This window comes from Fundulus heteroclitus, chromosome 14 (assembly GCF_011125445.2).
Source record: "Fundulus heteroclitus isolate FHET01 chromosome 14, MU-UCD_Fhet_4.1, whole genome shotgun sequence".
NCBI lineage: Eukaryota > Metazoa > Chordata > Actinopteri > Cyprinodontiformes > Fundulidae > Fundulus > Fundulus heteroclitus.
Genome location: NC_046374.1, coordinates 4253952 through 4274997, shown reverse-complemented (window position 1 = coordinate 4274997; position 21046 = coordinate 4253952). Strand labels below are relative to the sequence as shown.

At 39.8% G+C, this 21046-nt stretch overlaps 1 protein-coding gene across 3 annotated transcripts in view; it reads left to right on the top strand.

Annotated features, from left to right (window-relative positions):
* LOC105916943 (EH domain-binding protein 1-like protein 1) overlaps nucleotides 1-21046 on the top strand; it is a 48693-nt gene that overhangs the window by 8766 nt on the left and 18881 nt on the right. The window contains exons 1-5 of one of the 3 annotated variants that reach the window (XM_036146088.1): nucleotides 17404-18213; nucleotides 18754-19579; nucleotides 19677-19725; nucleotides 19940-20146; nucleotides 20370-20897. In XM_036146088.1, coding sequence (XP_036001981.1) covers nucleotides 17440-18213; nucleotides 18754-19579; nucleotides 19677-19725; nucleotides 19940-20146; nucleotides 20370-20897 — 2384 coding nt within the window. In that variant the 5' untranslated portion in view covers nucleotides 17404-17439. Of the gene's footprint in view, nucleotides 1-2358; nucleotides 2486-17403; nucleotides 18214-18753; nucleotides 19580-19676; nucleotides 19726-19939; nucleotides 20147-20369; nucleotides 20898-21046 lie in introns of those variants that run through there. The other 2 variants (XM_036146090.1, XM_036146091.1) reach the window with 2 other exon arrangements.

Here is a 21046-nt window from a genome sequence, read left to right as displayed (position 1 = left end):
CTGGTATGCGATGCTGTGCAAGGATTGCATCTAGCTTGCGGTTTTGCTCACAAAGCATTTGAGTCTGGGTGATCACAGCTCGGTTTAATCCGTCACACACTTCTGGGAATCTTACCAAGGCCAGAACTCCCGCCGACGGCATCCGAATTTGCCAATATACCAGGTAACCGCCAGCTCCAATAAGCAGAAATCCTGTTATCAAAAATCCAATTATGTATGCATCTTCCATGTCCTCGGTGGACAAAATGCGACAGTACAGCAAACTTGCAAAATGCTTGTTTCTTTAGCAGGGGCCCCTTGGGTTTTCCTATGGCTGTACTTGCTCAAAGACATATTAGGATATACTTGAGAACCGTTGCACTACTGTACACCAGTAATATGTCTGTAATTGCTTGGGTGGATTATTAATCAGAGCTGCTGTTAGTCTTTGCATACTTTAGAAGGCATTAAAATTTAGGGTTATGTCATAGGGATGTACCAACAAAATTTGAATCTCTTTGTAACCCATGGAGCTTTTTCCTATGCTGCCCCCTAGCTCTGGAATCAACTGCCTCCTGACATCAGCAATGTTGACTCCCTCCCCCATTTTAAAAGTTGCATCAAAACCTACATTTTTAAAACTGCCTATTCTCTATAAATGTTTTTTTTTGTATTTGTTTTAGATTATTGATGCTTTGTTGTTGTATTGCCATTTGTTTGGTTTTAATTTTCAAATAAAATGCATTATTATTATTATTATTATTATTATTATTATTATTATTATTATTATTATTATTATTATTATTATTATTATAAAGAAAGTATAGCATCAATTCAAGGCCTCTTTTCTGTAGTTTCTTTTCGTGCACAGATTTTTTTTCTGGTTAAGCTTGTTGCGTTTTCTGGAATCCACAGATATTTCTTTTTCCTTCTTTCTGCTTCTCATCTTCAGCTCTGCTAAGATCCTTCCCCTCTTTACCTCACACTCACAAGCGGCCCAAAGGTCAACCCACCTCAATGGTGGAGTTGGGCTGTACCCTCACTAAACCCACAAGTCTTCCATCTGCCCCTGAGAGAGGTAAAAAGACTGACATACAGCACAGAATGAGGTGGTATCACCTTAATGCTGATTATAGTATCATTTTCCCACCATTTTTCCCGCTTTTCTTTTACAGCTTCTTGGCAGACTGAATGGAAGCCACCCAAATGTCAGGCCCCCCTAGCACAGCCTGCCCTCTCCCCTAAGTTTTTGCGTCTTTCTGCCAGTTATTCTGGAGACGTTATGGGGCAACCGAAAAAGCAGGGGACAGAGATAGCACGTAATGCTGCTCCCTATGTAACCTACCTCTCTTTGTGCAGTCTTGGTGTCAGTGGGACATGTAAAATATCAAATGTTTTTGTTGTTGCTTTGATTCCTTTTGACTAAGCTTGGCTTCACTTGAATCATTGTAGTGTATTAAGTTGTGACATGTCCTTGCTGAGTTTGCTTGTTTATTAGTTTAGACAGAATATTCATTGCCCTGGATTACCAAGCATACCATAATCTCCTAATATTTGCATAGTGGCATGATGCATGCTGGAACCTGAGCAGTCCATCCTAGACTGTTAACTACTCTGCCGTAATCCCTCGACTGTTGCTGTCTGGTTAGTTTTGGTTTTGTTTGACTAAAACATTAGTCAGATGAGCCATTAATTACAGGACAAAATGCCCAAAAGATTAAGTGTTCCTCTAAAAATGGCCAGGTACTGGATTTGAAAGTCAGCAAAAAAGTAGAGAATGACAAGAAATGTTATGTAAGCCCACTTCTATTGGGGAAAAGTGGTCAGTTTGTCCTCCAGCAGCTTAAACCTATAGCAGCATAGCTCAGGGTAACTTAAGACATTCTAACTATAACTGTTCTCTCCTCATCCAGTAGTTACTGCTTCAGACTTTAGCCTGGCATAGGTAGTACACTTTCCCTTTTTTCCTTCTCATCTCCTCCTCTTTCTTTCCATGCCTTTTGTCTTCCCTGCCAGCTTCATCCTATCAGTCTGCAGCTCAGTCTGTGGGTCAGAAACAACAGGGAGTAACAAGATATGTTCCCTCTGGGAGTCCTCATGACAGCCTCACAGTTGAGAACACCTCACCTAGTTGTCATAGTCCTTCATCTGCACCCCTGCTCTCTGGGGCTCCTGCTCCTCCTCCTCAGCCACGCATATTTGAAACAGTCATAGTCTCCCCAAGTAGACAGGAAGCAGGTAAAAAAAAAAAGTCATGGTTCAGTTGGTTTCACCAAAGCAGTATGGTTTCACAGCTTGAAAATAGAGCCTAGTCCATGAGATGAACACCAACTTCGATCCATATAGTAAAATATTGTTTGTTGCTCTCTTTGCTTTTAGAATTTAAGAGACAGCTGAGCACCTTGAATGAAGAGGAGAGCCAGGGCTCAGCATCTGTAGAAGCCAGCCTGAGGACAGACACATCCATAGCTCTGGAGCAGAAAACACACGCACCAGCATCTGCAGGGTAAGCATATGTTAAGAATGACTGCTTATTGAACAGCTCCAGCATTCTGGAGTATTCTGTGTGTTTTGCATGACACAAATGAATTGCTGATCCTCATGCATCTTATGCTGTGGTGGCATGTCATTTTGTTCTCAGTTGTGTCTCATAATTTGTAGGTAGCTTGGGGACAAGTCATAGTCTGCTAATAAGAACTCCAATCTGATGAGTGGAACAAAATGGTTCCCTAATTTTCAACAGTATGCTTGTTTTGGCAGAAGCCTGTACTGAGAAAACACTTCCCTCTTTTATGATTAGGGAATAATAATAAAGCAAGAATTGTTCTCATTTTAAGATTTGAGATTTCAAATATATTTGGTAGTAAAACCAATTTCAACAGCTTCACAGCCTTTTTGCATTTTGCCTATTCCTTGTTGACAGTGTGAGAAAGGCATTAGGTTGATGTTCTGCGCTTATGCACTCTCTTCTAAATCAACAATGAGTTCATGGGGGCAGTCTGTTATTTCAGTCTTGATAACCTTACTTTAAAAATAGATTTTTCTTAGATTTGGGTGAATGGTATTAAATGATGGGGAATAACATTTTTTATTGATTTTGGGAAGGCAACTCACATGGCGGTAGCATATAGGAGCAGCTCCCCGACTTAAGAGCTAAATTCCCCCTAGTGGACCGGTTTACTCAGAGTGAAAATTAAGAGGTGATTTATCCAAGAGGGGGCAAGAGTATGACTCGAGAGAAAGCAAGAAGAACAGGAAATAACACGGCAGAATCCGTAGATGACATTGGAAAGCAACCCAAAATAGCAACAAAGCTAACATTAGCAAAGGACTGTTCGACTGAGCCAGCAAAGCAAAATTTGCCAGATCCCAGGGCAGATCTGAATACCAAACCTCAAAGAAATCCAGCTTGACTTTAAAAAGATAAACAATAGAATGGATGAGGCGCAGCAGCGCATAGCAGAAGCAGAAGACTGCATTCAAAATGTTAAAGATGCCACGTTGGAACTGCTGGAGATACAAAGCCAGCTTGCAGTGAAACTGACAGATCAAGAAAGTCAAATGAGAAGGGATAACATCTGTATCGAGCACAGCGCACTGCTTGGTGAGCTCATGCCTATGCTGCAGTCAGGTGTGTTTCAGGTACCTTACTGTAGGTAGGCCATATTTATACACCTTGCTTAGTTTTTTTATTTGTTCTCCGATAGCTCTACATCTATTTTCTTATTTGACATTAGAAAAAGCTAGGTTATAGCTTTCATATATATTATTATGAACACATTTTGTCCTATTATTTAGAGGATGAATGTAAAAGATGATGGAAAAGGAGAGAAAGGCCATGAGAGAGAAGAAGATTGGTGCAGGGGCAGAACACAAAACAACATCAAAGTATTTCTCCCTTATGAGCTTCCTTGGGCCTCTTGTCAGCGAGAGGACCACTTCCTCCACCATGTACCCATCTCTGGAAGAGAGGTTCTCTGCTCCCCATCTGAAACCTTTACCCTTTAACTGACCAAAGTATTTTCCAGCTCCCCACATTCATCTGCCTCTGGCCACTGACAAATCCTGTGAGACCCTGCCTGACCTGGTAGGTTCTGATGTATCCCAGGAGCCATCATTTACCTCATCTTACCATGCTCCTGTAGAGTATTGGACTCAACAGGCATTCCTGGCTCCACACAGATCAAGAAAGCCAAAAAATGGGAAGGGACAGAAGGATGAGTTTGAGAGTCAGGTGATGAAAGTGCTCAACCAGTCTGCAGATGAGGAGGAGCTCTTTCCTTTATGTCTAGCTCCACGTCTCAGAAATCAGAAATCCTTTTCACACACCTGAGATTCCCTGAGGAAGAACATTTAATTTGGTCCTTGTTCTAAGTAGTTTACTTAATTTCTTGTTTGTGTTTTCATTCATGTTGTGAAGAATTCCTTCTTAGTGCTTATGCTGTGCTTTTGTGTTCCAAAATATGACAAATAAAGTTGTTTTAATACGGTAATTAATGTGATGTAAATATTCTTTAAGGAGGATGGATCAGTTCTTACCTATATATTTTAATTAGGAGAATTGGACGAAGGAAAAATAATGGCTTTAATAGGTGATGAAAAAAAAATAAAATCAATCACAGCACCAAACCTGTAAATGTTTAGTGGGATACTTATCCGATATATTTTACTGTTCAGGTTTTTTTGTTGTTGTGTTTTTTTGGAAAGTGTCTGAATATTCAAAAAAGGGCTTTTAAATAAAAAATATTATTATTTATTATTATGGTTACTTGTGTAGTACGCATCTAGCTGATAGATAGAATCGCAATCAGTTTTATTGGCCAGGTATGTGAAAACACAAAGAATGCTGGAATTTGTTTATAGAAATCAGCACTTTAAAGAATATGTGAGTGGCTCATAAAATCGTTGATGATGATGAGGAGTAGCAGAGGGTTTTAGAGATTACAGCTGGGGATGTCAGGTTGTGTTGTCTTGCCAGAACACTTCACTAATGGCAGTAGAGAAGTAGCAATTGAAGGCCTCCCACACATCTACAGCCTCTTGGGTGGTGTTGTTGGTGCCCGCTCTCCTTGCTTGTCGTAGTGCAGGGATGTCAGGTTCTTCCAGTGGGACGGGACTTTTTGCTGTGATTTGAAAGTTGGTAAGGGCCACTGTTGCTATCACAAAAGCTGTGCTGGAACAGAGATACATCTAAAACATGCAGGGCAGGGTTACTTGACAACCATGAATGGGAACCACTGCTGTAGAGCATCATGTGTAATGAAAAGTTACCTAAAATGCAAAGCCTCATACCTCATGTCCCACAAAGACATGAGGCATGGGTTCCATGTGATTGGCACCTGAGAGAAGAGCGTCTTCGGGGAGATGCAGTATCACTTCTCACAGATCTCCAAAGGTGGGAGCTGCTTGTCTGCTCCCACCTTGTTTGTGGTGGATGTTGGAGCCAAAAGCTACAACATCCACCACCCTATGAAGATATCTTGCATTCACAACCGTAAGAAGTACAACAGAGTATGTTCCCTTGTAGTTGAAATACTGGGAGCCTGAATTATGTGGTGCCTGGATCACCACGTGTTTCCCTTCTATATTTCCCACACAGTTGGGGTAATCCCACCCCTCATGAAAGCTCAGAGCAAATTCATCCACCAGGCTGTCCCAAATGGCCTTGGATACATCTGGCACAATGACTGCCACAGTGGAGAGGCTCACTCTGTAGCTTGAAGAAAATGTTATTGGAGTCACCAGTTACCAGGTATCTGAAATGAATAGCATCATAATGCTCAGTAAAAAATAAAATTGCACAACTCTCAAGCACCTCCAATCAAGCTGATTTGAAATACAGTTTCAATGTAGCCTAATTTTGTGCAATATAACCTATTTGATTATGAATATTATTAACAATTATAATTGGATATTACAATTGATAATGTTATTCTATTCAAAGGAAAGCAACAACAAAAAATGGTCAAATAGTTGTGATTAAGGACTACCAGCCTTTAATGACTATAACTAGTAATTGGATTTATTACTTAACAATTATTAATCTTATTTACCATGAAAAATGGATGTCAGTTGCAAGACTGAAGTAGTCTTGCCACCAGTAAATGTTAGTAACGTTAAAGGTCATCCAAAACGGGAGCTCGGGGACGTATGTGGTATTGAAATCCTGCCCAATGGCAGCGATTCCAAGTGAATGTCTGAAGCTTGGCGGAACTACATCCTTCTGGCGAGAGTCTGGTTAGCTGGAGATACTTAACAGGAATAAGGCTGCAGGTCCAGATGGTATCTACCCCAGAGTCCTGAAGGCCTGTGCAGAGCAGCTATCTGGGTTTCTATAGCACTTTTTCAACTTTAGTCTGACCCAGGAGAAGGTTCCAGTGTTGTGGAAAACCTCCTGCCTTGTTCTGGTACCGAAGAAAACTCTCCCATCAGTCCTCAATGACTTTAGACTTGCTTAGTCCTGACATTCCACATCATGAAGGTCATCTGTTGAGGTAGCAGCATCAGAGCAACTGACTTAAAGAAGCTCAACAAGCGTATAAAGAAGGCCAGCTCTGTTCTGCAAACCCTTCTAGAACCACTGGAGATGACTGTGCAAAGAAGGGTCATTCATAAGATGAAGAAAATGATGGACAACCTTAAACATCCTCTTCATCAGACTGTTGTACAACAACAGTGTCTTCAGTCAGAGGCTTGTCCAGATCCGCTGTAAGACATACCGCTACTGGAGATCCTTTCTGCCTGCAGCCGTTAGTATATATAACAACTCACTGAAGTCACACCAACATTTAATCTCCCTTTGGAATCAATAAAGTATTTTTGGATTTAATTGAATTGCATTGAAACGGTCGCTGTGGAAACAGTGCTCTTTTACAAGCCTAAACTACCCAAGCTGCTCTCTGGACATGAGGGTTATGTGCACCCACAGCCTCTTTTTCCTGGCTTCGTTTTTCTCCTTATTAGCAAGGCTAGTGCTAGCACTTGCTTCTTAGCACGGGACAGATACAAAGTTGCTGCTGACAACAAAACAAAAGAACACCCAACCCAGCCACTGCAGCTCCAAGCCTGCCCGGGGCAGCATGAATGCGCTGAACCCGGCAGCAAATGCAGAGCAACTCACGCCCTGTTTGAAAGGCCCATTAGCTCATCATTTTGAGCCAGTGCCACAATACACTAAACATGTTTTGCTTTTTTTATAAAATAAATTTCATGGAAAAAATGCCTCATACATAAAATTTATATATAAGATGGTTAGATTTCTACCTTTGAACAGTGATCCAGATCTGAGTTATTAGGGAACAGTTCACATTCAGACGAACAGGTCAAATGGCTCCCTGTGCAAGGCAGCTATCTATTCTATCCATAAGTCTGCAAAGGCTATTGATGGAAAATTTTAATTGTGGAATGCCATTGCAGTGAAAATTATGATAAAAGCATGAAGGTGGTCTTTTTTTAAAATCTTTTTGCAAGGGTGTTGTTGTTACCAAAAATGAATACCACACTTATGATAATTAATATCAATAAATTTATCACAGTGATAGTATTTTCGCTGTTTCCCAGTCTGAAACAAAAAAAGTGGAAAAGAATAAGTATTTTAAATGAAAACCAGAGACTGACAGTTATTTTGCTACATCTAGTTTTGCTAAAACATGTGTGTAGCTTGTGGTTCCAGGGAAAGATAATGACAATGAATGTTCAGCAATGAAATAATTTCTTTTATGGAAATCACCCACGTTCTATTCCGAAGTGATGGTGAGAGGGTAGCTCTACCAAAGTAGATCTTAAAAACAAACACCAAAATCTGACTGCTATGGAAACTATTTCAGAAGGGCAAGTTTTGGAGTGCCCTTGTAGTTTGGAGATTTTCTGTGTAATTTCCCTTGGTTAGTTTTTAAAACATTTGCTCTTGGACTCAGTTTTCAGAAATTTGCATTTCAGAATGTGGCACTCGAGTTCAGGCGTGCGTTTGTTGTTGACTGTTAGTGGCAGGTGGGTTAAAGGTATACTATGCAACCGGGGTTGATTTTCCAGCGAGGCTCCCCCCAGAGGGCGAAAGTAAAAGTGCACTGTCATAAAGATGCTCAGCTGTTCTGGTTTCTCCCTCAAGCCAGGCGCGGTTGTTTTGAGCTTAGCAGACAGGCGAACGCAACGAAAAGTGGAAAAAACGGCAGTACAAACAAGGACTAATGGGCCTTTCAGACAGGCTGCGACGACCGCACTGCTGCGCTGTGAAACCCATTCTTTTCAATGGCTTGCGCCGCGCCAGGGCGGTTTATTGTGCGTCGAGCAAAGCGCAAGCACAGCGCAGCGCACCGCTTCGCGAGCTCGCGCGCAGGCCAGGTCAAAGATCAACACAGTTGAACTTTGACCGCGGCGCGCCGTGACGAATGCACGCGTGGCCAACAGAAACCGGGCCATCGGCTGGAAAGACCAGGATGCAAAATGGAGGAAAAGCTTATACTGTGTGTGTCTGAATTCCCCGAACTATATGACACAAGTTTGCGACTGTACAGGGACATCGGGAGGAAAGGGACTCCAGCAAAACAGGATATAAAATGAAAAGTAGCCTAGATTTATTTTATTCCATATTATTTTAATGTAAATCACCTACCTCAGACAAATTGCCAGACGCTCCCTAGAAGAAATTGGCTCCCGGTAATTTGTATGGATCCTTGAGATCCTTGGTCCGACTCTCCCCAGCAAACTCTCAAACTGCTCCATACTGAGCCGAAAGTAGACCTGGAACCGGTCGCTGTGAAAACGGAGCTCTTTCACAAGCCGGAACTGCCCAAGCTGCTCTCTGGACCTGAGGGTTTCGTGCACCCACAGCCTCTTCTTCCTTGCTGCTCTTTTTCTTCGAACTAGCAGGGCTAGTGCTAGCGCTTGCTTCTTAGCATGGGTCAGATACATATTTGAAACTGACCAAAAGCTGGAACAACAAACAAATGACTAGACCCGGCAACCCGGCAACCCAGCCGGCGCTGAACCCCGCGGCCAGTGCAGCGCAAATCGCTTCCTATCTGAAAGACCCATAACACAGTGAAGGTATGAACATCAAGCTTCCTGCAGCGCTATCTACCGCCACCGTCTCGCCAACATAAAAATGACATAAAAAATAATAATAATAAAACTCAATATGCTTGCATGTTTATTTGACGTTAACACCCGGTTCTTTGTTGTTGCTTTCGCGCGTGCATATAGTGAATGGCAGGGCAAAAACACATGGAGTTCTGGCCGTAAAGCGAGACTTCTGAGCCTGTGTGTGCGGGCCATGAGCTCTTGCAATTGCAAGTGCGGTATTTCCCCCACAGACCACCAGGGCAGCCGAGAAAACATTTGTTCGACCTGAAATGACTCATTTAATCATCCAAAACGGTATGGAACACATTAATTAACTGAAAAATGTTGCATAGTATGCCTTTAACTTGTTTGGCTTGGGATGTAGTGGTGTGATGCAATATGCAATGAATAATTAGCATTTCTGCCTTAGCTGGCTGACTTATCCTTGGCATTCTATTAAGATATCAATAGTATTCTATGTTATCCAAAATGTCCCCTTCATTCTCTTATTGTTTCAGCCCTAGGGCTCAGAGAGATGCTGCAAAAGGAGATACTGTTGTAAAAGAAACTGACACTTCTGAAGTCACTATGGAAAAATCGAGGCACTTGTCCGCAAGAGAACCAAACAATCTTTATTCTATAGAGCAAATGTGTTGTGATGCTGTTGAACCAGCATGTGCAAGATGTAGGGAGTATGGGTAAGTTTAGATTAAGAAGAATGTTTGCACTCAGCTCCAGTTCTGCTTTAATGAAGCAATAGATGCAGCATGGCGTTAGTACATTGCATTCTGTAGAGGTTTGTTAACTTTGCTTTTCCTTCCTCATGGAGTTGGAGCAACACAGTTTCATTGGTCCATTAACAACACAACTACTCAGCAGCATAATACTGCTAAGCAAAAGACATCTTCAAAGTTTATCAGAAGAAGATATCAGACCTTAATACACCTTGCTCCATATGTTCACCTTAACACATGCATGTACCTAAAGAGAAATAACCCTAACAGTCAGACATTGTTATGGTGTGAAAGCTTCTTTCAGAACTTGCCAAGCTTGTACCAGCACCCAGCTTGTTGTGACGTGATGGTGCAAACCACTATGGCAACACATCCACAGCAGATGCAACAAAATCTGTCTTTCAAACTTCTGTCTGGAGAATGTAGCTCATTCAGAGACCTTTTTGTGTGACTGATTTGAATACATTTTGAGTAAACAGTAGCTGAATTTAAATCCATGCACCATAAAAGCAACAAATTATAGCACATCATATTAAATTGTGCTCGACCACAGAACCTTGAAAAAGTATGTGACCAACTTGATGCTTATCATATTTTGTAGCAAATATTATGGGGCATGACTAAATGTGTAGTTGAATCAATAAAATAAAATAAAATAAATCAAGAAAATGAAGGATAAAATAATGAAACTTGAACAGTGCACCTGTCTGTATGCAAGGCATTTACTTTAAATCTCTTGATTAAAATGTTGTGCTAGAGTCTTTTCTGTTTCATAAATTCAGTTTACTAGGGATACCAAGTATAGCTCTAAAAGCACAGATGAGCACTAGCTTTTATAGTGTGTTGCATATGGTAAGGTATTAATGATTACACAGAGGCTTTGTTGGTGTTTTTTTAATACATAGTTTATTTTTCTATGTATTTAATACAAATCCAATAATTTGGAATATGATTGGCAAATACATTTATTTCAGTAACTTAATTTACTAAGGGAAACGCATTGTATAGATTAATTGCATACATGCTCTTGTTTTCAAACTTTTATTTATGTTAATTAAGATTATTTTCATCCTACAGCTAATGAAAACGATAGTTAACATTAAAATATTACATCAGACCAAAATAAAATAAAAAAATGTATACAGAAATCGGAACTTAATGAAAGGTATGTTTAATACCTGCTTAAATATTGTTTAAGCAGAGATTAACTATATCAGAACTCACTTTCTCATTTACTGAATATAACTGTTTTGGGAACTTTTGTTTTATCAAAACTCTGTAGCACAAGATGGTGCTAATGTACCATGAACATGAATAATAACTTCCAATAACCAAAAAAAGGAACAGGAATTGGAGGGTTATGAGAAGATAGATAATCACTTTTATAGGGTGTACTTTAACAGAAGGAAGAGGAAGAAGAAGCAGAGTTGCAGCGTGTGCAAAGCCATTAGGGAAGTAACACAGTTAGGACACAAAGAAACCCTCTCTGAACAAGTCATAGACAAAGGTCTGCTGATGTGCAGACAGAAGGATGGGTAGATCATGAAAAGCTCACACTTTCAGCACTGCTAATTGAAAGTAGTTTCCTCACTAGAACCTTTACATCTTGTGTGATCCATCTGACTTAACCATTTTCATGATCAGTGAAGTCATTCATTTTAACAGTGTCCTCTATTGGGAAATCAACTCTTTTGTTCAACCTTATAGACCAATATTTAAAAAATTAGCCTATCGCGGAATAGTGATTTCATTCTCAAGGAGCTAGGACTGTGTTGCATTGAGGACTGTGAGCCAGAACTATAATGACATAATGATATAGTCTAAGATGCTTGTTTGGGGATTTTCCGATGAACCACACTCTTATCAAAATATTTTCATTCGAGAGGTTAAGGCTGTTAGAAAATTCCTTTTTAATAGGTTGAACAGTTTGTCTTGATCATTTTATACAACCAACCCATTAAAGAATATTTTATGTTCAAGTTGAGGACAAATGCATACTTTTTCAAGAGGCATTTGGAGAGTTGCTTGAAATTGTCGGATCTTGCTATTTAGCATAATAAACACTGTGTAGTTGGCTGTTTTATATTGAGGCATATTTGTAAAGCTACTGTGTCCATTATATTAATGTACTTATAGATATCTAAATTATTTAAAATTGTGTATTGTTCAAAATCAGTGTTGACTGAATTCTTGTATCTACCCTCTTTTTAGAGATAACAACATGGTTTTACAACCATCTCCATCTCCATTTTTTACTGAAACTGGAGAACTCCTTTCTCAAACTCAAAGAGCTGTTTCACCACATCAGGCACAACACTCTCCTGCAATGGGAACCATGAAGTGGCAAGAGCTTGAAGTGAGAACATGCAAATGTCCCTCAAACAGGGAGGAGCCTCCAAGTGTAACTGCACAGGAAACACCAGTAACAAAACTGATAAAAGAAACGGATCGTTCATCTCAAACAGTTAGTTCTTCCATGGTGTTACACAGTGATGACTATGAAAAAAGAAAAATAGAAAAAGGAGCTGGAATGGATGACCAATTGCCTATCTGCCAAATTGTTGAAAAGGAACTAAATATTTTGGAGACTCCAAGCGAGGAGTATGGTCTTCAGTCACAAGGTCATGTGAAACAAATGGAGGTTGAAAGCTCCTTGTGTCCGGGTACATGTTATGTGCCACATTGTCCCAGAGCGGAATCTTACAGTAAACATTTCACTTCCTTGGACACTTGTTCCAGAATGACAAACATAACAGGGATGCCATGCATATCACAGAGTAGAGATGAAAAACCCGGGCCAGTTGATCAAATCACAATATCAAAGAAACGATTTCAAAGTCGTGAAAAACGACTACAACGTGCATCAGAACAGAATGAAAAGCATGACAAAGAAAATGTTTTACAGACACAATGTTGTCCAAGGCAGGCTCAAATTGCAGGTTTCCCGTCTGTGTCCCAAAAGAGTGGCAAGCATCATTATTGTTCAAAACTATCAAAGAAAACTGTTACAGATGAAGATAAACAATCAGCATCTCAATGGGAAGTGCTTTTGAACAAGAAAATAGAAACTGAACTTTTCACAGTTGTGGTGTCACCTAAAGAGGATCGGGAAACTGAACAAACGATGGCTTCAGAGGCTTTAAAGCCTTCTTATATACCAAATGTTCAGACTACTCTCACATCCAATGAATACGACACCACCATTTTAAGTTGTTGTCCAAAAAACTCACCGATTGAAGGCATTCCATCATTGGTGAATCATAATTTCAGTGAAAGATGGTTTACAAAGTGCAAACTCTTCACAATCTCAGATCCTAAAGTTCGTACAGTCACAATTATAGACAGGCCCTGTATTGATTTGGCTATAAAGGGCATGACAGTTTTAGCCCCAACTTGTCCAAAACAAGCCTGTGCATCTGGATTTCCATCTGCTTTGCAACGTATGGTCATTTATGATGGATCCAGTGGGGTTAACCTTGTTCCGTCCTGTCCCTCTGTCTCCAATGTGGCTGGTTTTCCATCGGTCCTGAAAGCTGACAGCAAAGACTGGGAGGCCAATCATGAGTCATTGTGGGAGAAATTATTAAAGAATAAGCCCCTACTACTGCTGCAAAACAGTACAGTAAAGAAAAAAGTGCAAAGTGTCTGTCTTTTACAAAGTTGCCCAAGTAAATCACTGATCCCTGGCTTTCCTTCTAAAGCAAAACCCAGAGCGACAAGTATGGTGGGTCTTTTGAGTTTATGTCCAAAAACCTCCCAGATTGCAGGATATCCATCATTTCATAGTCCAAAATTGTGGATAATAAACAAGGTGCCACTGTTTGAACCAAGGATAAAAGACAAACATCCATTACTTATCGATATCTGTGACAGTGACAAGAGACCAATGAAAGAAATGGTATTGCTTTCACCATCATGTCCCAGAGTTTCAAGAATTAAAGGTTTCCCATCTGTTCCTAATCCCAAACTTGAGTATTATACACCAAATGGAGTCAGTCTCCTTCCTTTGTGTCCTGTAACTTCTAGTATACCAGGATTCCCATCACTGGAACAACAGAATAAAGAAGATTGGGCTGCTGACATAAGTCCATTGATATACAGATCCCAAAGGACTGTTCAGTTTAATTCTGATTTAATACCAAGTAATACAGACAAAGCAAAGGAAATGTTGCTGTTTTCGTCATCCTGCCCAAGAGAATCACTCATCCATGGCTTTGCATCAATACCAAAACTCAGTGTTACTGATATTGACAAAAGAAGCATGGTGGGTCTTTCAAGTTTATGTCCAAAAACCTCCCAGATTGCAGGATTTCCATCATTTCATAGTCCAAAATTGTGGATAATAAACAAGGTGCCACTGTTTGAACCAAGGATAAAAGACAAACATCCATTACTTATCGATATCTGTGACAGTGACAAGAGACCAATGAAAGAAATGGTATGCCTTTCACCATCATGTCCCAGAGTTTCAAGAATTAAAGGTTTCCCATCTGTTCCTAATCCCAAACTTGAGTATTATACACCAAATGGAGTCAGTCTCCTTCCTTTGTGTCCTGTAACTTCTAGTATACCAGGATTCCCATCACTGGAACAACAGAATAAAGAAGATTGGGCTGCTGACATAAGTCCATTGATATACAGATCCCAAAGGACTGTTCAGTTTAATTCTGATTTAATACCAAGTAATACAGACAAAGCAAAGGAAATGTTGCTGTTTTCGTCATCTTGCCCAAGAGAATCACTCATCCATGGCTTTGCATCAATACCAAAACTCAGTGTTACTGATATTGACAAAAGAAGCATGGTGGGTCTTTCAAGTTTATGTCCAAAAACCTCCCAGATTGCAGGATTTCCATCATTTCATAGTCCAAAATTGTGGATAGTAAACAAGGTGCCACTGTTTGAATCAAGGATAAAAGACAAACATCCAATACTTATCGATATCTGTGACAGAGACAAGAGACCAATGAAAGAAATGGTATTGCTTTCACAATCCTGTCCCAGAGTTTCAAGAATTAAAGGTTTCCCATCTGTTCCTAATCCCAATCTTGAGTATTATAAACCAAATGGAGTCAGTCTCCTTCCTTTGTGTCCTGTAACTTCTAGTATACCAGGATTCCCATCACTGGAACAACAGAATAAAGAAGATTGGGCTGCTGACATAAGTCCATTGATATACAGATCCCAAAGGACTGCTCAGTTTAATTCTGATTTAATACCAAGTAATACAGACAAAGCAAAGGAAATGTTGCTGTTTTCGTCATCCTGCCCAAGAGAATCACTCATCCCTGGCTTTGCATCAATACCAAAACTCAGTGTTACTAATATTGACAAAAGAAGCATGGTGGGTCTTTCAAGTTTATGTCCAAAAACCTCCCAGATTGCAGGATTTCCATCATTTCATAGTCCAAAATTGTGGATAATAAACAAGGCGCCACTGTTTGAATCAAGGATAAAAGACAAACATCCATTACTTATCGATATCTGTGACAGAGACAAGAGACCAATGAAAGAAATGGTATTGCTTTCACCATCCTGTCCCAGAGTTTCAAGAATTAAAGGTTTCCCATCTGTTCCTAATCCCAAACTTGAGTATTATAAACCAAATGGAGTCAGTCTCCTTCCTTTGTGTCCTGTAACTTCTAGTATACCAGGATTCCCATCACTGGAACAACAGAATAAAGAAGATTGGGCTGCTGACATAAGTCCATTGATATACAGATCCCAAAGGACCGCTCAGTTTAATTCTGATTTAATACCAAGTAATACAGACAAAGCAAAGGAAATGTTGCTGTTTTCGTCATCCTGCCCAAGAGAATCACTCATCCATGGCTTTGCATCAATACCAAAACTCAGTGTTACTGATATTGACAAAAGAAGCATGGTGGGTCTTTTGAGTTTATGTCCAAAAACCTCCCAGATTGCAGGATTTCCATCATTTCATAGTCCAAAATTGTGGATAATAAACAAGGCGCCACTGTTTGAATCAAGGATAAAAGACAAACATCCATTAGTTATCGATATCTGTGACAGAGACAAGAGACCAATGAAAGAAATGGTAATGCTTTCACCATCCTGTCCCAGAGTTTCAAAAATTAAAGGTTTCCCATCTGTTCCTAATCCCAAACTTGAGTATTATACACCAAATGGAGTCAGTCTCCTTCCTTTGTGTCCTGTAACTTCTAGTATACCAGGATTCCCATCACTGGAACAACAGAATAAAGAAGATTGGGCTGCTGACATAAGTCCATTGATATACAGATCCCAAAGGACCGCTCAGTTTAATTCTGATTTATTCCCAAGTAATGCAGACAAAGCAAAGGAAATGTTGCTGTTTTCGTCATCCTGCCCAAGAGAATCACTCATCCATGGCTTTGCATCAATACCAAAACTCAGTGTTACTGATATTGACAAAATAAGCATGGTGGGTCTTTTGAGTTTATGTCCAAAAACCTCCCAGATTGCAGGATTTCCATCATTTCATAGTCCAAAATTGTGGATAATAAACAAGGTGCCACTGTTTGAACCAAGGATAAAAGACAAACATCCATTAGTTATCAATATCTGTGACAAAGACAAGAGACCAATGAAAGAAATGGTATTGCTTTCACCATCCTGTCCCAGAGTTTCAAGAATTAAAGGTTTCCCATCTGTTCCTAATCCCAAACTTGAGTATTATACACCAGATGGAGTCAGTCTCCTTCCTTTGTGTCCTGTAACTTCTAGTATACCAGGATTCCCATCACTGGAACAACAGAATAAAGAAGATTGGGCTGCTGACATAAGTCCATTGATATACAGATCCCAAAGGACCGCTCAGTTTAATTCTGATTTAATACCAAGTAATACAGACAAAGCAAAGGAAATGTTGCTGTTTTCGTCATCCTGCCCAAGAGAATCACTCATCCATGGCTTTGCATCAATACCAAAACTCAGTGTTACTGATATTGACAAAAGAAGCATGGTGGGTCTTTTGAGTTTATGTCCAAAAACCTCCCAGATTGCAGGATTTCCATCATTTCATAGTCCAAAATTGTGGATAATAAACAAGGCGCCACTGTTTGAATCAAGGATAAAAGACAAACATCCATTAGTTATCGATATCTGTGACAGAGACAAGAGACCAATGAAAGAAATGGTAATGCTTTCACCATCCTGTCCCAGAGTTTCAAAAATTAAAGGTTTCCCATCTGTTCCTAATCCCAAACTTGAGTATTATACACCAAATGGAGTCAGTCTCCTTCCTTTGTGTCCTGTAACTTCTAGTATACCAGGATTCCCATCACTGGAACAACAGAATAAAGAAGATTGGGCTGCTGACATAAGTCCATTGATATACAGATCCCAAAGGACCGCTCAGTTTAATTCTGATTTATTCCCAAGTAATGCAGACAAAGCAAAGGAAATGTTGCTGTTTTCGTCATCCTGCCCAAGAGAATCACTCATCCATGGCTTTGCATCAATACCAAAACTCAGTGTTACTGATATTGACAAAATAAGCATGGTGGGTCTTTTGAGTTTATGTCCAAAAACCTCCCAGATTGCAGGATTTCCATCATTTCATAGTCCAAAATTGTGGATAATAAACAAGGTGCCACTGTTTGAACCAAGGATAAAAGACAAACATCCATTAGTTATCAATATCTGTGACAAAGACAAGAGACCAATGAAAGAAATGGTATTGCTTTCACCATCCTGTCCCAGAGTTTCAAGAATTAAAGGTTTCCCATCTGTTCCTAATCCCAAACTTGAGTATTATACACCAGATGGAGTCAGTCTCCTTCCTTTGTGTCCTGTAACTTCTAGTATACCAGGATTCCCATCACTGGAACAACAGAATAAAGAAGATTGGGCTGCTGACATAAGTCCATTGATATACAGATCCCAAAGGACCGCTCAGTTTAATTCTGATTTAATACCAAGTAATACAGACAAAGCAAAGGAAATGTTGCTGTTTTCGTCATCCTGCCCAAGAGAATCACTCATCCATGGCTTTGCATCAATACCAAAACTCAGTGTTACTGATATTGACAAAAGAAGCATGGTGGGTCTTTTGAGTTTATGTCCAAAAACCTCCCAGATTGCAGGATTTCCATCATTTCATAGTCCAAAATTGTGGATAATAAACAAGGCGCCACTGTTTGAATCAAGGATAAAAGACAAACATCCATTAGTTATCGATATCTGTGACAGAGACAAGAGACCAATGAAAGAAATGGTAATGCTTTCACCATCCTGTCCCAGAGTTTCAAAAATTAAAGGTTTCCCATCTGTTCCTAATCCCAAACTTGAGTATTATACACCAAATGGAGTCAGTCTCCTTCCTTTGTGTCCTGTAACTTCTAGTATACCAGGATTCCCATCACTGGAACAACAGAATAAAGAAGATTGGGCTGCTGACATAAGTCCATTGATATACAGATCCCAAAGGACCGCTCAGTTTAATTCTGATTTATTCCCAAGTAATGCAGACAAAGCAAAGGAAATGTTGCTGTTTTCGTCATCCTGCCCAAGAGAATCACTCATCCATGGCTTTGCATCAATACCAAAACTCAGTGTTACTGATATTGACAAAATAAGCATGGTGGGTCTTTTGAGTTTATGTCCAAAAACCTCCCAGATTGCAGGATTTCCATCATTTCATAGTCCAAAATTGTGGATAATAAACAAGGCGCCACTGTTTGAACCAAGGATAAAAGACAAACATCCATTAGTTATCAATATCTGTGACAAAGACAAGAGACCAATGAAAGAAATGGTATTGCTTTCACCATCCTGTCCCAGAGTTTCAAGAATTAAAGGTTTCCCATCTGTTCCTAATCCCAAACTTGAGTATTATACACCAGATGGAGTCAGTCTCCTTCCTTTGTGTCCTGTAACTTCTAGTATACCAGGATTCCCATCACTGGAACAACAGAATAAAGAAGATTGGGCTGCTGACATAAGTCCATTGATATACAGATCCCAAAGGACTGTTCAGTTTGCTTTTGACCTCTCACCAAGTATCACAGAAACAACAAAGGAAATGTTGTGTTTGATCTCATCTTGCCCAAAAGCATCAGTCATCCATGGCTTCCCATCTGCCACCAAATGCAAGGTGTCAAGTCTTAAACCCAAGGAACTTCCCAAAACTAGAATCAAATCCAACATGGAACCTAATATGAAAAATCTTCTACCCTGTTGCTCCTTCATTTCACGTATCAAAGGTTTTGCATCCCTGACTACAGTCCCAAGCACAGAATGGCTAAGTGAAACAAAATTGATACTGATGAAACCTCAGAACAAACACAACATTATCTACATTCCTGAACAGTATCAGCTAGATTTCAACAGCAGGAAAGGAATGCAGTCTTCAGTGACATCCTGTCCTAACAAGACCATAATCTATGGTTTTCCTTCTGCCCAAAAAGTAAGCAGGCAACCAGATATGGTCAGCTTATATATATCCTCTTCATGTGTCTCATGCGTCCCTGGTTTTCCATCAGCAAGAATGCTAAGCTGTGAATGTTCTGAAACATACACTTGGACAACACATAATATTGTCTTGTTTGAGAAGAGGCAAAAAGAGAATGCTTTTATTGCAACTTTCCCAGCAAAATTCCAACATTCACAAGAAGTTAAGTCTATGGTCCAAATGGCTCCATCATGCCCACATCTGGCTCAGATTCCTGGATTTCCCAGTGTTTTGCAAGTGAACACAGCTGATGTGAAAAAAATGGGTACTCCATGGCTTTCTGCTACAGAAGACAATAGAAGTGGTGTTCCTCTATCATCTGTAAAGAATCAAATCACTGAACTTTTTAATGGTGAGACATTTACGTGTTCAACGTCAACACATCATATAATGCTCTTCTCTTCGGCTTGTTTCATTCCAAAATTTTATCTGGTTGATGTTTTTAACAGATGAAAAGTGGGGGGAAAAGCAAAGTGTAGCTCATTGTCTATATAATGGGTAAGTGGAAGAGCCCAATGCTCGCGTGTGTTTTGCTGTGAAATTGGCTTAGTGCTTGTTTAACATAAATGGTTTTGGATAGGAATGCTGTCATACAGTGCATGGTAAAGTTGTGCAGATTGTGCAGGGATGTTAATGCAGGTTGCACTTGAATTTTTATTCCATGGACGCTTTACGGAACACAACTTTAAAGGTGTTGTATTTGGGTCCTCAGCAAATCACATGTAGAGACGATACCAGCAGATGAAACACAGGCAGGGGATAGATCATTGGATACGTCAGAGACAGCGAGACTTTTTGGATGGGAGGTTTTGGAGGCAGATGGATCAGTGTCTGAAAAACAGAAAGAACACTACTTATCACCAAATGCAGAAGAGACTTCTGGATTAGTAAAGGCCCTTGTTGGTGTTTTCCACAAAGGGTAAGTTTAACAATAGTCTAATAGCATGCACCAAAGAATATTTAATAATTGATATTCCAGAACATCTAATGTGATATTATGCCCACTTTCGATTTTTTCCTACCTTTTCTTTTTTTAATGAAAATTAAAACCTCAAATAAATTTTGAAAAGAATGTATTTTTATATTTAACTTTGTGTATTGACTTACATGTTCAATATTCAGTGCTTATTTATTCTTTACAGTTTTGAAACAGTAGCATCCATCCTGGGCCCATCTAGCTCTGCTTTAGTGGATGTCGATCACCCCCTTGATGTTCCTACTGTGCGCCTAATGAACAGGAAGTTGACTCCATCTACTGAGCTTTTACCTTGTTATACTGATAGCCAAACTCCTCCACAAAAGATAGAGGACAATTCTGAGGGCATTCTCGCTAAACAAGAATATCCAACAAGTGTCGAACCATACATGTGGAACTTGGTTGATGATCAGTTAGTCGCTTCATTACCAATTACTGACAATGATGACAGCCTTCTTGTTTCATGTATGAAGCCATGGCCACTGAAAGAAGAGGATAGAAGGGGTATAAAAGAAGTTAGTGAAGGAACAGATGAATATGAGTTACCTCTTAATCAGCAGCATTCAAAGGACAGATTGCTGATTGAGCAGAACTCTGTTCAAACATTGAAGTGCCTGGAAAGTTCGCTAGCAGGACACCAGGACGGTGTAGAACAAGATGGTGTAAAAACGTTTTCTTCTCAACCAGAGAAAGGGTGAGTGATGGTTGAGTGTTTTTTGGTTGCATGGTGTGTGTAACCTGAAAATTGATTTTTGGTTATATATTTTTTTACATTGGGTTGTTTATAACCATATACCAATCAGAAAATATTGATGGTCAAAGGGTATTGCGAAATAAGATCCT